This window comes from Trachurus japonicus, chromosome 13 (genome assembly GCF_045865225.1).
Source record: "Trachurus japonicus isolate A0001 chromosome 13, Traja_1.0".
In the NCBI taxonomy this organism is placed as follows: domain Eukaryota; kingdom Metazoa; phylum Chordata; class Actinopteri; order Carangiformes; family Carangidae; genus Trachurus; species Trachurus japonicus.
Genome location: NC_140919.1, coordinates 21,125,033 through 21,140,056, shown reverse-complemented (window position 1 = coordinate 21,140,056; position 15,024 = coordinate 21,125,033). Strand labels below are relative to the sequence as shown.

The window sequence follows — 15,024 nt, the reverse complement described above, 5'->3', positions numbered from 1 at the left end:
TTGTTGTTGGGTAGATGGTGATTTATATCTGGCTTGTATTTAGGCAAATAAAGATATTTTGAATCGAGATTGTTTATGGCTTTATATCACTCAGCAAAGTAATACTGACAAGATTTGATGTCAACCAGTGCTTGAATAATGTGTAAAGGGCCATTACAATGTAAAAATCAGGGTATTATACCTGCCAGAAATTGATTTACGCCTCTGGCACTGTACAGAGATGAATATTTTTGCTCAAAATGACTTGATATCACTCAGCAGACAGAGTAACATTTACAAGATTTGACCTCAACCAGTGCTTTTTACCACTTGAAAAACACATAAAGGGCCATTACAATGTAAAAATCAGGGTATTTCAGCTGCCAGAAATTGATTTACGCCTCTGTTACTGCACAGAGATGAATATTTTTGCTCAAAATGACTTGATATCACTCAGCAGAGTAACATTTACAAGATTTGACCCCAACCACTGCTTTTTACCACTTGAAAAAGGCATAAAAGGCTTGACTTGATATCACTCAGCAGAGTAATACTGATGACATTTGATGTCAACCAGTGCTTGAATAATGTGTAAAGGGCCATATGTAAAAATCAGGATATTTCACCTGCCTAAAATAGCTGTTTCAATGGTGTGCGCCTAATACGCAATATGCGTAAAGTAACGCACCATTACGCACAGTTGAATAAGACGTCAATCTGGACGCTACAGCTTGGAGTATTTCTTTGGAGTCGACAACATGGATCCCGTTGTTTTTAACAACATCAGGTCTTTCCACTCAGCACAGCCTAGCAACACACAACCCACCCACCCAATCAGTCCTTTACACATCATTCAAGCACTGGTTGACATCAAATGTCGTCAGTATTACTCTGCTGAGTGATATCAAGTCATTTTGAGCAAAAGTATTCATCTCTGTGCAGTACCAGAGGCGTAAATCAATTTCTGGCAGGTGAAATAGGCTGATTTTTACATTGTAATGGCCCTTTATGCCTTTTTCAAGTGGTAAAAAGCACTGGTTGGGGTCAAATCTTGTAAATGTTACTCTGCTGAGTGATATCAAGTCATTTTGAGCAAAAATATTCATCTCTGTGCAGTAACAGAGGCGTAAATCAATTTCTGGCAGGTGAAATACCCTGATTTTTACATTGTAATGGCCCTTTATGCGTTTTTCAAGTGGTAAAAAGCAGTGGTTGAGGTCAAATCTTGTAAATGTTACTCTGTCTGCTGAGTGATATCAAGTCATTTTGAGCAAAAATATTCATCTCTGTACAGTGCCAGAGGCGTAAATCATTTTCTGGCAGGTAAAATACCCTGATTTTTACATTGTAATGGCCCTTTACACATTATTCAAGCACTGGTTGACATCAAATCTTGTCAGTATTACTTTGCTGAGTGATATAAAGCCATTTTGAGGCAGAAACAAATAAACAATCTCGATTCAAAATATCTTTATTTGCCTAAATACAAGCCAGATATAAATCACCATCTACCCAACAACAATAGGCCTATTAGGCTACTAGACACACAGGAGGCTATCAAACACATAAACAGAGATAAAAAACAAACAAAAAAAAACAACATTTGATGATCTTTCTCACTTACACTATCGTCATTATCGGATCATTCAATGATCGCTTCATAAACGCTTGATTGGCCTACATTCTGAACAGCCAACGTTCATCACCGCCAAATGTGTTAAAATATGTTTTATTGTCTCACAAATACTTATCATCGATATAAACTGTGGCATACTGGCGCTGTTTGAGCCTAATGAAAGCAGCCATAGCGCCACAGAATCAGCGCTTCACAACTTTAACAGACCGTGCGCGCTCCCGCGGACCGGAAATCAGTTTCTGGCAAAAATCTACTTCTGGCAAGACACCGGTACCGCGGTCACGCTGTGTGTGTTACGAGATTAAAACACACAAAGTAAACAATGTGACTGTATATAAGTGGAGAAGTGCAGGAGGAGGGCATGACCAGTGGATTACTGTGGTCCAGTCACAGTGGACCAGGACAACAGGCTGTCAGCAGGAAGGCGGCAGAGATCTGTTCTGGCCGAGTCCCAAGAGAGTCAGTGTAGTAAAAGAAAAAGGTAATTTTTTCTTTTTATTTAACACCCTTTTCACACTGTAATTTAGAGAAAATAGATGGAATTTAGAGAAAAGCAGCATGCTAATGAGCTGATCTAACGTTAAAAAAATTCCAAATGAGCGCCATTGATCGTTCGTTCTAAAAATGAAATGTAGGCTAATTAAATTAAATATAGGCTATTTTTAAATAAGATAAATGTCACAATATGTTTGTAATCACATATTAACAAGAGCATTGTCAGACATTTTAAATAAAAACAAGAAAAATATGAACAAGTCCAGTTTATATTGTCGTGTTACTTTTGACCCACCCCGTTACTTTCGTCCCTCACAAAGCGCAGCTGCTCTTCAAAGTCAAATCACACCGACGTCGTTTCACACTTTTACAAAATAACACCTGGTATTGATAGAGAACACATATGAGATAGTGATCACAACCAAAAAAACGTCTCTCTCTCTACTATCGTTTTAAATGACAGTTATTTGAAAAATGTTACTTTCGACCCTGCTCTCCCCTACGTTTTGCTGACAAATATTATTTGAATATAGACATGTTAGTTGCAGATCCATTTTTTGCAGTTCTTGCATTGGTAGCCTAATCATCTTAAATATTAAGATCTGTGGACATCAACCGCCGTTTCCTGGATAAACATTGCAGGATTAACACATATCCACACTGTTTCCCAGTGTCTGTGGATAAGCCACAGGTTATAAATACAGTGCCGATATCACATTGCAGCGGTAGCAATAGAAGCTGTGGGTGGCGGACATGGCTCGTCCAGCACACTGGACACAGCTGAGGGAATTTAAGTCCACGCCTTCTTCACGCATTAACTGCTGTGTCCACTCTCACCACAGGCAGAGACGAACGGCAGAACTGGTAAGGTAAGATATCAATTAAACCTTATTTATTTTTCATAAAGTTATCCTTGCAGAGTCACCATCAGGATTTTTTTTGTTTGTTTGTTTTTTTTACAAGTCGCTTGAATGAATCTCTAGGTGCGTGCGTCTCCAGCTGTGCGCGACTCTCTTACAGGCTTTTTGTTCAGTGTGCGCCTTTTGAAAGTAAAGCGGCTTCACGAGTCATCGTAATATTGGCAACGGCCTTACTGTTTCTAAATATGTTTTATAAATGTTTTATTAGGATTATAATAAGACGCTTCTTAAGTGACACACTTGTCGCGGGAATGACCCCCCCCTCCCCTTTCAGACACACACAGACGGAGTGTGTGTGTCCCTCTGTATCTCTCTCTGTCACACACAAACACACGCACGTCATAATGTTGCTGGTTATCATTTTGTACCTTTGCCATGCACAATTTGCTTTGCTAAAGGTGTGGGTAAACTAACCTGCCAACTGTTTCACTGTATTTAGAAAAAAAAAGAAAGAAAAAAAAACAGTGACAAATTAATGGTATTTTCCACAACTGAATGCCTGAATGCTCCAGCCTCATTATGTAGTGTACAGTAAAAACTATTTTTACTGTACACGTCATCTAATCCTGTCCTCTGATCCTTGAACCCAGTTCAACAAATGTTAAACAGGACATGCCTGTGCTCCGCTCAGTAACAACAAAACAACAATAAAAACAAAACACTTCATTATTTTTAAACAGCACCCTACTCTTGTACTCTTTGTTCATATTAGTAGTTATGAAGCAATGAAGTTCATTACTAAAGTAAAAGGTAAATGAAAATGCATAGATAGAAAGTGTAGCATCAAAGTAAAACTTAATGTAAAAGAAGAGGCGATAAGTTTCACGGAATTAAAGGAAACTGAAGGTGTCAGCATCCTCTGCTGTATTGGTAAAGCTTGAAAATGCAGAGTAAGCATAAGATAAGCATTTCTTAGTGATAAAGTAGAGGCCATGTACAGTATGTTGTGCAAACAGTTATTGTATTACTAATTAGTAATGTCATGTTTTGACCTCACATTTCCTTGTGTTTGTGTGCATGTTTTTTTTTCCCCCAGGATTTTCCATGGCGACAGTTTGTCCATCCACACATCTCTCTATTTTTCTATTGTTGCTTCATGTGCTGAGTGCATCATGTGGCCCTCAAGATGACCTTGTAATCACTACGAAGCATGGACAAGTTCAAGGGAAGTTGGTTCCAGTGCCAGGTGGTGATGTTAGAGCATTCCTTGGTATTCCTTTTGGAAAACCACCTTTGGGAAAACTGAGATTCAGAGCTCCACAGCCTGCAGAGAAATGGGACGGGGTGAGAGCTGCCACCATGCTCCCAAATTCGTGCCACCAGATGCCAGATAAGGCCTTTCCAGGTAGGTGGGACACATGTTTACTAGGAATGACAGTGTACAAATCTGCAATATATAGTATATCAATTTGTGCATGCATTCAAGACATCACAGGCAGGTTTCCACAGTTTCAGGCACATTTTGCAATACATAATGACAACAACTACTATTTAATGCAAATAATGGAATCAGCACATAATGTACAGTATATCTGTATTGATTGTCCCGTCACATCTGATGTCAGATCAAAGGCGGTTGACACACATAATGGAAACTCAACCTGACTGAATTAACAGATTAAAACGTGATGCAAACTAAAGAGTTCACATCTCTCTCAGCCAACCACAAACAGCCACAGCATCAGATAGTGAGTACCGGTATATATTCAGCGTCTCTCATCTCAGAAAATTCAAAAGAAAAGAGAAAAAGAGGCCATGCCATGCATCCTTTACACACAGCTGCTTCTGATTTCATCCCCGTTATGCATGGTATTTGCTTATGTTGTGATCTGAGCACACTACTCATCTTTGTTGCACAGCGTTTAAATATAGGTTACTAAATGTGAAAGCTTTTATAAGTGTATGTTTTTTTGTTTTTTCACACTGGGTAGCGGTTCTTAGTGCATCAGGGCAACTTGCAAAGTGCGCCTGGACACACCCCGTTGGCGCGGCACACCTGCTCTGAGCCTAGACTGCGCCTGGTCTAAGAGTAGAGCCCAAGTGTCAAGTGGGTGTTGTGAGTTATCTTTGAAAAAAAACACAGGGTTTTAAGGGTCCCTGTCACCTTTTGGAAAATTTCATCACAATGAAATTGTGATACATTTCATGTGTTGATTAAGTGACTTATTAGAAATTTAACAGTATCTTGGTTGAAACCTGTCATAACATTAATTTGTCCTTCCGGCAGTTTGACTGCCATACTGTAAAATTGGTGGAATAGCCAAAAAAAATCAACACAGCAACGCTCAATGATTTTCAGTGGCTTAACATTAATAAATATGACTAGTGAACTGATCTGATTATGTGGAGATTCAACGGACGGCCCCTTTAAGTTGTAACTTTGCTGACTGAGGTGGAGTTGAATTTGGCAAGGGAATGTGCTGTCCGCTTGGATAACCTACCGGTCTACACTGTAGCTTGCAGCCTGCGCTTTCGCCGCTGCATCTGTCTGTGCATGCTTTGTGCTGCACATGATGGCACTGGTGCCTGCACTTGTGTGTGTTTTCCATGGCAAACTCAGTTGACAGAGTAAAAAGGTGTCAATTACCTTTCTTTTCAGATTGACCCACATTCAAACTACCTGCATATGCTTGCTAATTCTAGTGTAAAATGTGTATAAATACATGCTTGAATGGAAGATGACCTTAAAAGGCCACTATACTACTTCCAAGCATTTCAGCAGCAGCTATATGGAATATCAGCAGCTATATGGAATACACTCACATCCACACCCACCGTGTGAATGATTGGATGGCTTATTGCCCTATTCTAGATAGTAATAAATTTTGGGATAAATGAAAATATCTGGAGCCATTCTATCAGTAAGTAAACAAAGACATGTTTTTTAAATGCATTCATAAGCACACATGCACATACTGAATTGGGGTTGGATCATGAACACATTGCTATTTATAGACACAGCCACCTGTCAGGGGTAGTTGGAAGACCCAGCCTCGACCAGTGCCAGACATATTAGAAAACAGCCACAACGTACTTAAATATAGATATGACAGCACAAATAGGGACAGTAGGCATTAATGTTAGACTGTTTCTCCTTGGGACAAAGGAAAATGAAAACAAACCAGGAACAACCTCACACTCAATACCAAAAAAAAAAAAAGTGGTCATGGACTTTAGGAGGCACAAGGCCATAAGGGTTCTAAATGAGCACTTTTAACATAATGGTTTACTCAAACTTCAAAATGTGTAATAAAATAATACATGTGCATGTGATTCTTTTAATTTATGAATGACAATGTGTTGCCTGCCCTGTTGTTTTTAATGTGTTTTCTTCTTGTCTTATGTTTTAGTTCTCTTTTTAAAGAGGCATAACTACATTTTCAACTTAATTAAACAGCTTCGGAGTAATTGTGATGGTTAAATGAATGACTTGTAACTTGTTACGAGGGAGAAAGGAAGCTTTCTGCCTTCCACCTAGCGTCTCTTGGTCGATCTTAATAGTTTATCTATTTACTGCCGCTATAACTGTTAAAGAGCGTTACATTACTTAATCATGCCAATATCTACAGTACAAACAAAATATTGCTTGAAATAAAATGCTATAATAAAGCTTATCAACAAATCTCAGAAATTATGTTGACCTCAAAACATACACAGGAACAGAGATACATGTAGGAGCTTACCATGATTGATGTCATTACTCTTTCCAGGGTTCAAAGGTGCAGAGATGTGGAACCCAAACACTCCTCTGAGTGAGGACTGTCTGTACCTAAATGTCTGGTCCCCACATGCTAATAAAACCCAGCCTCAGCCTGCACCACTGGCTCCTGTCCTTGTCTGGATCTATGGAGGCGGTTTTACCTCAGGAACATCCTCTTTGGACATTTATGATGGCCGCTTCCTTTGTAAATCAGAAGGTGTTGTTGTAGTGTCAATGAATTACAGGTAAGAGTTGAAGTCATTGTCAATACATTAAATACTCTTGGTACTCCTTCAAATTACTGTTAGATCTATGATAGTGAGTGAATGTGGAATTTATCGCTCATTTTTGTGAACATAAATGACAGAGTTGGAGTTTTTGGTTTCCTGTCTCTTCCTGACAACAAGAATATCCGAGGCAATGCAGGTCTGCTGGACCAGCGCTTAGCTCTCCAGTGGGTAGCCAGTAACATAGCAGCTTTTGGTGGTGATCCTTCAAAGGTAATATTTTTGTCTTCTATGCAATCTAAAAATCAGGAAATTATTATTATTTTGAATAGTTTAAATAAAGAGTAAAGCTGTTGGGTTTTAATTTGCTGTTCTGTTTCCAGGTGACTCTGTTTGGGGAGAGTGCTGGCTCAGGATCTGTGGGATTTCACCTACTATCTCCAGGGAGCCATGCTCTTTTTCAGAGGGCAGTGATGGAGAGTGGCTCCCCTAATGCACCCTGGGGCATAATCAGCCAAACTGAGGCCTGGAACAGGTAGTGTGTAAACCGGTATATACGTACATATTTCACCATGAAGCTTCATTTATATACCCTACTCACAAAAAAATTAGGGATATTCAGCTTTCAGGTGAAATTTCAGAACGCACCTAAAATGCACTGTAACTTTTACAGGTGAACTTAATTTCATCTTCTCTAAACTTTTGAATGCACTTGTCCAACTGTTCAATGTTTCAGTACTTATAACAAAACGTGCTGTTCTGTAACAAGGTGAACAACTGCACAAATCATAAGTGTCTGATCCATGAATCGACCATTAAATGTTCTCGTTCAATGACAGTTTGTATTTAAACAGTTCTCTTCATCATGCTGTTCACATTTTGACACCATAAGATAAAGACGATTCCTAACAATCCATCAACAGTATCTGGCCATTGCCAGGCTTCAAATGGGATGTTCTCAGGGGAAGGTGCCACTGAGTTGATTGTTGTGGTGTACCCACCTCTGTTGTTAGTTTTTTGTTTTTTGTTTAGTTTAGTTTGTTTGACAGTATGTAACGTATTTGGCTTTTTTATTTTTATAAATTTTTTATTTTATTTTATTAACCCCACCACCCCCACCCCTAATGGGGGCATTTCTTTTCTTTCTTCCTTGCTCATTAATTTTTTTTTTTTACTTTTTTTACAAGAGGACAGAAAACAAACAAAAAAAACATACATTTAACGACATAAAATAATCAAAATATAATCAGTATGTGCATACTACATATTTCTTATATTCTTTCTTATACTCTAACCCTGCCCTCATCTTTTTTCTCGCAATGCTCTTCAGCCCTGATTTCACTGATTGGCTTTCTCCCTGTCTTCATCAATATCCAGGGCCCTGAAGCTAGCATCATTGCTCAAGTGTCCAACGTCACCTCCGGCTAAACTGGAAGCTTGTCTGCAGGAGGCTCATCCTGAGGAAGCCACAGAACAACAATTCAATGTTCTCACAAAGCCTTCACTCTTAGGCATACCCTTTGTCCCTGTTGTTGATGGGGACTTCCTACCTGATAAACCGGAAGTAGGTGAATGTGTCTGTGTGTTACATTTTCACTGTCTTAAGTTATCTCTGAGGAAGCAACACACACACAGACACACACATAATTGATCAGTTTAGAGGGGGTGCAGTTTTAGTGGGGTGAAGGAAAAACAATGTAGGCATCAAAGATAAAACTAAGCTTGTCCAAAAACAGAGTTCTTAAATGTAGTTTGGTAACCTGCTACTACAAAGTCATTTAATCTGTATATTTCCTGCTGCCACAGATGGAACAATAGGCTGAAATTCATTTGACATAATATTTGTAATCTGCAGAAAATGGTGTCTAACAAACTTCAACAAACAAAAAAAAAAAAAATCCCAGTCCCATCTGAACATCGGAGGATCAGATCTAGCTTCAAATCAAAAAGCATATCGCATCACAAACACAAAACCTTCTTTTTTCCTGCAGGTGCTGCTGAACGCCGGTAAGCTCCCTAAGAAAGAGGTACTGCTTGGCTTAAACAGGGATGAAGGGACCTTCTTTCTACTTTATGGAGCGCCTGGATTCAGCCTGAATGGTGATAGTCTCATAACCAGAAAGGAGTACCTCCAAGGAGTTGCCCTTACAATGGCAGCAGAAAGCAACGTCACAAGGGGGGTGGCCATTTTCCAGTACAGTGAATGGACAGATGAGGAAAATAGGACGAGAAACCGTGATTTGCTTGGAAGTCTGGTTGGAGACCAGAATTTCGTTTGTCCTGTGATAGAATTTGCAAAAAGGTAATGGGGAATTCTGTCACTTACTGTAATGTTGTGGTCTGAGTAATAGTTACAAGGAGTGACCCCAAGGCTTAAGTAGCAAATACTCATATAAAAGCTATTTTTATCTGGTTGTAGCCCGGCGTTCAGAATGAACACAATCCTGCCTTAAAGAAGAAATAGGAGGGGTTGTGTCAGAAAGATCGTGTTGTCCTGATACACCAAGAGATACTGTAATGCTTTTCATTTTCCCATTATGAATCTGATCTGTGTAAGCACCTAGACAATGTATGAATGTCAATATCAACTATTTTGCTTCATTAATCACAGACAATTATATTTTTTATGAGGAGAAGTTATACTATCATTATTAGGACTGAAGTCCCAGTTGCTCAATTTGTTCTTGTTTCTAAAAGCTAATTAGAATTTTAAAAATATGCAGGTAAGTTTGATGGTGGTAATTCAAGCAATAAAGATATGTATTGCAAATTTCTGCCATGAATGACATAAATGTAATGTTATCATGGAAACATACTTAAACTGAAGCTCCAATGTGTATTAGTACTAACTAAGGAATATGACATGTGTTTCCACACCAGTGACAGTAATTCTCAAACTACAGGTTTGCAGTATTGACATTTATGTCTCCCAGGCTGTCACAGTAAGCAGGCACTAATAAAGATCAGGCTAAATTTCACAACTAAAACTAAACATTTTCAAATAACAAAAACTAAACTAAAATGAGGAAACCTGCTCTGGAAACCAACTGAGCTACTAAGCTGAATTGAAAACAAAAATAAAAACAAAATAGAAATAAAATCTAATGAAAAATACAAAAGCATATAACTTTGGTGCAGTGCCTGGGGCAGGAGCAATAATGAGTCAGAGACTTGTTATGAAGTCTGGGGGACTGCAGTGCCAACATCATTTCTGACTTGCTGCTCTTGCCTGGTTTCCTCATGTCTCATCGAGTCCTGGCCAAGTAGCCCATGTCCATCGCACTGCAACATTCAAACAGCCACAATAGGAATGTAAATCATTAATGAGAAGCCTCTTATGTAATCATCATTGTGTTACAGTAGCTTATTGTTGTCACATGATGCAACATCAAACTTAGTTAACATTTAACAGCTGTAATAAATACATTTCCCCATTTTAAATTATATAAATATGTATGCAACTTAGGTTCAACTTTAACTGCAATGAGCTGTGTACAAAGCTTGCTTCTCCCGCACTACTGTTCAAGTGGCATCATCTTTTCTAATGAACCTTGACATCCAATAGCATGTACTCCCTGGTCTCCACAAAACAAGTCCGCATTTTGTGGATCTATCAAAAGCCTCTATTACCACAACTGGAACACAGACAGACTAAGAAACTGCTTCTTTCGATGGGATGGTGAACTCTGACCCCTGTAAGTCTGGTACAATGTCTTTAATGAGTAGTACACATCAAACACAGGAAGCCTCATAATATGGTAGAAAGTTGCTCACTAACTCTCAAACTCTTTATTTATTTTTGTCCTAATGAGTTTAATAGACCTGCAGCTATCTGGCAGTTCAGTCTTTCTTGCTGGACTATATCATATATCTTTGTTGTGCCAGTGCTTTAAAACCATTGGTGAATCAATGCAGTCAATGTCTTGTTAAACGACTACTGCCACATTCAAATGGATGGTTTGGGTCACCAACATTTAAATAATAGGACATTAACTGTCAGTTTTCAGTATTTCCTTTTCCATTTCCTTTACAGGTATTCACAACATGGTGGCAGGACTTTCCTGTATTTATTTGACCACCAGTCATCTGTAAATCCTTGGCCAGCATGGATGGGTGTTATGCATGGTTATGAGATTGAATTTGTCTTTGGAATGCCCCTGAATGCAACCCTGGGATACACAAAGAATGAAGTGAACATGACAAAGAAGATCATGAAACACTGGGCCAACTTTGCCAGAACGGGGTATGTATAATCAATTAGTCAATCAGCCTCTTGAGCAATCTGCTGACCTTTCATGATGCAGCTGAATAGCCTTGATTTGCTTTTGTTTTTGTCAGAAACCCAGGCATTGATGGATTTCAGTGGCCCACGTTCACCTCTGAGAAGCAGGAGTATGCCACTCTGAACTACAACCCTCCAGAAATGAAGAAAATGATGAGAGCTCACGAGTGTCATCTGTGGAACAAATTAATACCAAATGTACAGAGAGTCTCAGGTAATTCATCCATCCATCCACCCACCCACCGATCTATCTATCTATCTATCTATCTATCTATCTATCCATCCATCCATCTATCTATCTATCCATCTATCCATCCATCCATCCATCCATCCATCCATCCATCCATCCATCCATCCATCCATCCATCCATCCATCCATCCATCCATCCATCCATCCATCCATCCATCCATCCTCACAGAAACACAAACATAAAATTATCGCACACAAACAGTCTCTATAGTTTTGTGTGGTAGGAGGCATTGCGTCAGGCTCTGCCAGGGAGGCGTTTTGCCTTGTTTAGCCTGTGGAGGTGATTCACATCCAGGCTTGCTCCCCCCTCCACCTCACCTCAGGGCTGGAGGTCTGAGTGGGAGGAGAGGAGGGTCACTCATCTCTTCACTAAACATTGATCACACACAGGGCAAATAACATTCACACTTCTCTCCACTGAGCTCATTAGTCACTCATACCACACATCTGCACATTTGCACATGTAGAATATTAGGTAGCATACAAAGCAATGTCTGCTGTTCCGTGTCAATGCTTCCTTTTTTATCTACACCACACACCGTGTAACTTCACGTTGGCTACAGTTGTTTCTGTTAAGACTGATCATGCACAGGAAAAATGCAACAAGCACCCACACACATAGTTTTACAGTACATTCAATGATCCATTGTCCAACTTAACAAAATAAAATCTGTTTTCTTCTCTCCACAGATGATCTCCAGTCTTGCTTTAATGCAGTTGGGACAATACTGCACTGTAACTACAAATTCCTCTTCACTACTTCACTCACTTTACTGGTTACTGGTTTACTGCTCTGTTAGAGTGAAGATACCTCTTTCATACAGTTTACATTACTGTAAGAAGCAGTGGCAAGAGAGAATGAACAGTACTTTGTCTACTTGGTAAATTTTTCATTTCTTTTCAAATGGCTAATAGCTATTTGCTGTATTGGATTCAGCAGGAGAAGATGTTTATTAGTAAGTAAGTAATTAAGTACTATGGCCTTAACATGTAAGCAGTACTGAAATGTTGAAGTTGGTCTTGGTTAATCATTTCAGCTGCTCTTCCAGCCGCTTTGGTGAACTAATCTCTAACAACGCCTCTTGTGCCCTGTTGGGGACAAAAGTATCCCTTTCAAATTTTATTTTTTTGATAACTTTGACTTATTTTGGAATTTTAAAGAAAAAAAATGTACTGTACTACAGTTTTCTACATTGTGCAGTAAAAACTCTCTTCCTGTTTGGGACAAAAGTGTCCCCTACCAAAACACTATAAAAATATCACATGTTAATGTTTTTTTCTATTTTTTTTTCTTTTCATGAATCGCTTAATTAACTTCAGTCCTGATCATAACTACCAAATATTCAATTAATTTCAAAATTGTAATCCTTGAAATGCCAGTGTTTATGACAGCAACACACAAATTGTATTTTGTAATTGTATTTTCAATATAACTAGCGCAAAGTGGATTTTTCTCAGGGGGATTATTACAGGCTTGGATATGACAATGATTAGCAACAACATTGATTTTGATGGATTTTTTTTGTTTGTTTGTTTTTTTGCAGTGTAAGATTTGAGGGGAAAAAATTACACCCTTACCATTAAAAGTAAATTAAAAACAACATATATCATATCCTCATGTTTTTTTTTTTCATTTATTTTTCAGAGATCTTATAACTTCCCTCCTGATCACAACTACCAAATATTCCATTATTTTCTGAATTTTAACCCTTTAAATGCCTGTGTCAGACATGGTAAGTACATACAGTGCAGAGCTAGGCCTGGAACACATCCTGGAGCCTAGCAAGGAAGTCTCATCTCCCTACTCCTCCTCCTCGGAAAACAGCAGCGACACTGAATGGGAAGTCCCCATGCAGTCTGGGTCACCCTACAGCTCAGACAGCACTGAGGATAGTGAGGAGGGAGATGAGACAGTGAGTCTGGAATGGATATCCAAAAATGGCCAAGTCTCCTGATCAGTCTCGAACGTCAAAACTAGGCCTGCACGATATCAGCAAAATGTCTGATGTGCAATGACACTGTTCAAAATTGCGATTTCATTCTGAAAATGGCGCTACATTTACCATGAGCCTCCGTGCGCACGGTGAAATTCTTGGACGTCTTGCCAAGAATGTACAGTGGGTACTACAGTGTTTCCCGAAGGATTTCAGGAGACCATGGCGCGACCGACCAGGAGACCATGGCGCGACCGACCAGGGGGGGGGGGGGGTTCAGGTCGGGTCGTTGGTCCGACGGGGGGTGCGAGCGATATAGCGCTGCAGCTGAGCAATTAGCGCGATATAGCGCATTAGCGTGCGCCCTTGTCTGTGTATCTATGTGCAGGCAGAGATCAGAGATGGTGTTTTTCACCAGCTCTCATCTCTGGCAGTCAGCCTCTCAAACTGCCGCCTCTCTCGTGTGCGGGCGCACCACACGTAGACACACGTGAGAAAAGAAAAAAAGAAAATTGAAAAAAAAAAATAATTTTCACCGCACGTAGACACACGTGAGAAAAAAGAAAAAAAAAGAAAATTGAAAAAAAAAAAAAAAAAATTTCTTTTCTGTGAGAGACTGTGGCGGGTCGCCAGTCTTGTTAATTGATGGGAAACACTGGTACTAGTTTCATTTGGACGATTTCACGTGAGATTCACGCGTGAGTCACACAGATTTTTTGTGGAGAAGTAATTGACCTTTCGCAAAATGACGCCCCCGAACGGTCATTTGCCAATCAGACATCATAGCAACCGTTACTATGTAAACAAGGTCCGTCAAGCTTCGGACCTCCGACAAGCAAAGTGTATTGTCGGACAGTAGTTACCTGAAGAGTTTGGCTGGGGGAGTCATGTTCTTTCCCCTCACAACACAACAGGAGAGGTGCCTACAATGGGTCAAACCGTGTGGAAGCCTCCCCCCCCACCCCGCAGCCGGACCCTTCTCCCACTCCCAGCTAAATGTCATGAAAATAAACAAGCATAGGCTACTACATTATCTGCTCCAAGGTAAGCTAGCAGGACTGGGGCTGTATCTGAAATCACTCACTCACTATTACAGTGTTTCCTCTAGGATTTTTTTTTTTTTTTAAGGAGTGGCGGCTGTCGGGGGGGGGGCCGCGATCGGACAATAACTTTCACTTTCACCACGCACTGCTGCAGCATGTGCGCTTCTCTCTCTCTCTCTCTCTCTCTCTGTGTGTGAATGCCACTAACACAGCGCTATGAGGAGATGAATGAACGGAAGACATGCAGCGGTGTATTTGCGACAAAATAAAAAATAGAAGGAGCTGTACGTATGAGGAAACAGTGCACTTAGACAGATTGAATGGTGTCCTCTCGGTGGGGAGAAAAAAAAGAAAAGAAGCAGCTCTGGTCTCGGTCCGCATCACAAACACCACGTCCCGTATTCTCTTGTTTATGACAAATAAGACTACATCATAACATATGATAATTCATCGATCCACTGATTGATTATGAAAGGCTTCGTTGAAAATACATGCACAGGACAAAAACAGCAAAACTTAGCAAAACATCAGGGAAGTGACCAGACTTGCAGATGCGTG

At 39.8% G+C, this 15,024-nt stretch overlaps 1 protein-coding gene across 2 annotated transcripts; it reads left to right on the top strand.

Moving 5' to 3' along the window:
* Positions 1-2,922: 2,922 nt before the first annotated feature.
* On the top strand, positions 2,923-12,557 carry LOC146975914 (cholinesterase-like). 2 transcript variants are annotated; one of them, XM_085795332.1, is made up of 10 exons: positions 2,923-2,974; positions 4,067-4,375; positions 6,741-6,975; positions 7,098-7,230; positions 7,341-7,492; positions 8,335-8,521; positions 8,949-9,259; positions 10,991-11,200; positions 11,296-11,453; positions 12,180-12,557. In XM_085795332.1, exons 2-10 carry the CDS (start codon positions 4,075-4,077, stop codon positions 12,287-12,289), a joined length of 1,797 nt encoding a protein of 598 aa, XP_085651458.1. In that variant the 5' UTR covers positions 2,923-2,974; positions 4,067-4,074; the 3' UTR covers positions 12,290-12,557. The 2 variants fall into 2 exon arrangements, with proteins under 2 accessions (XP_085651458.1, XP_085651457.1); XM_085795331.1 differs by having other exon boundaries at positions 2,923-2,979.
* Positions 12,558-15,024: the final 2,467 nt, after the last annotated feature.

Coding starts and splice junctions, on each gene's coding strand:
- LOC146975914 (XM_085795332.1), top strand. CDS start 4,075: ATGGCGACAGTTTGTCCATCCACACATCTCTCTATTTTTCTATTGTTG. Junction 7,493..8,334: donor CAAACTGAGGCCTGGAACAG/GTAGTGTGTAAA, acceptor ATCAATATCCAG/GGCCCTGAAGCTAGCATCAT. Junction 8,522..8,948: donor TCCTACCTGATAAACCGGAA/GTAGGTGAATGT, acceptor TTTTTCCTGCAG/GTGCTGCTGAACGCCGGTAA.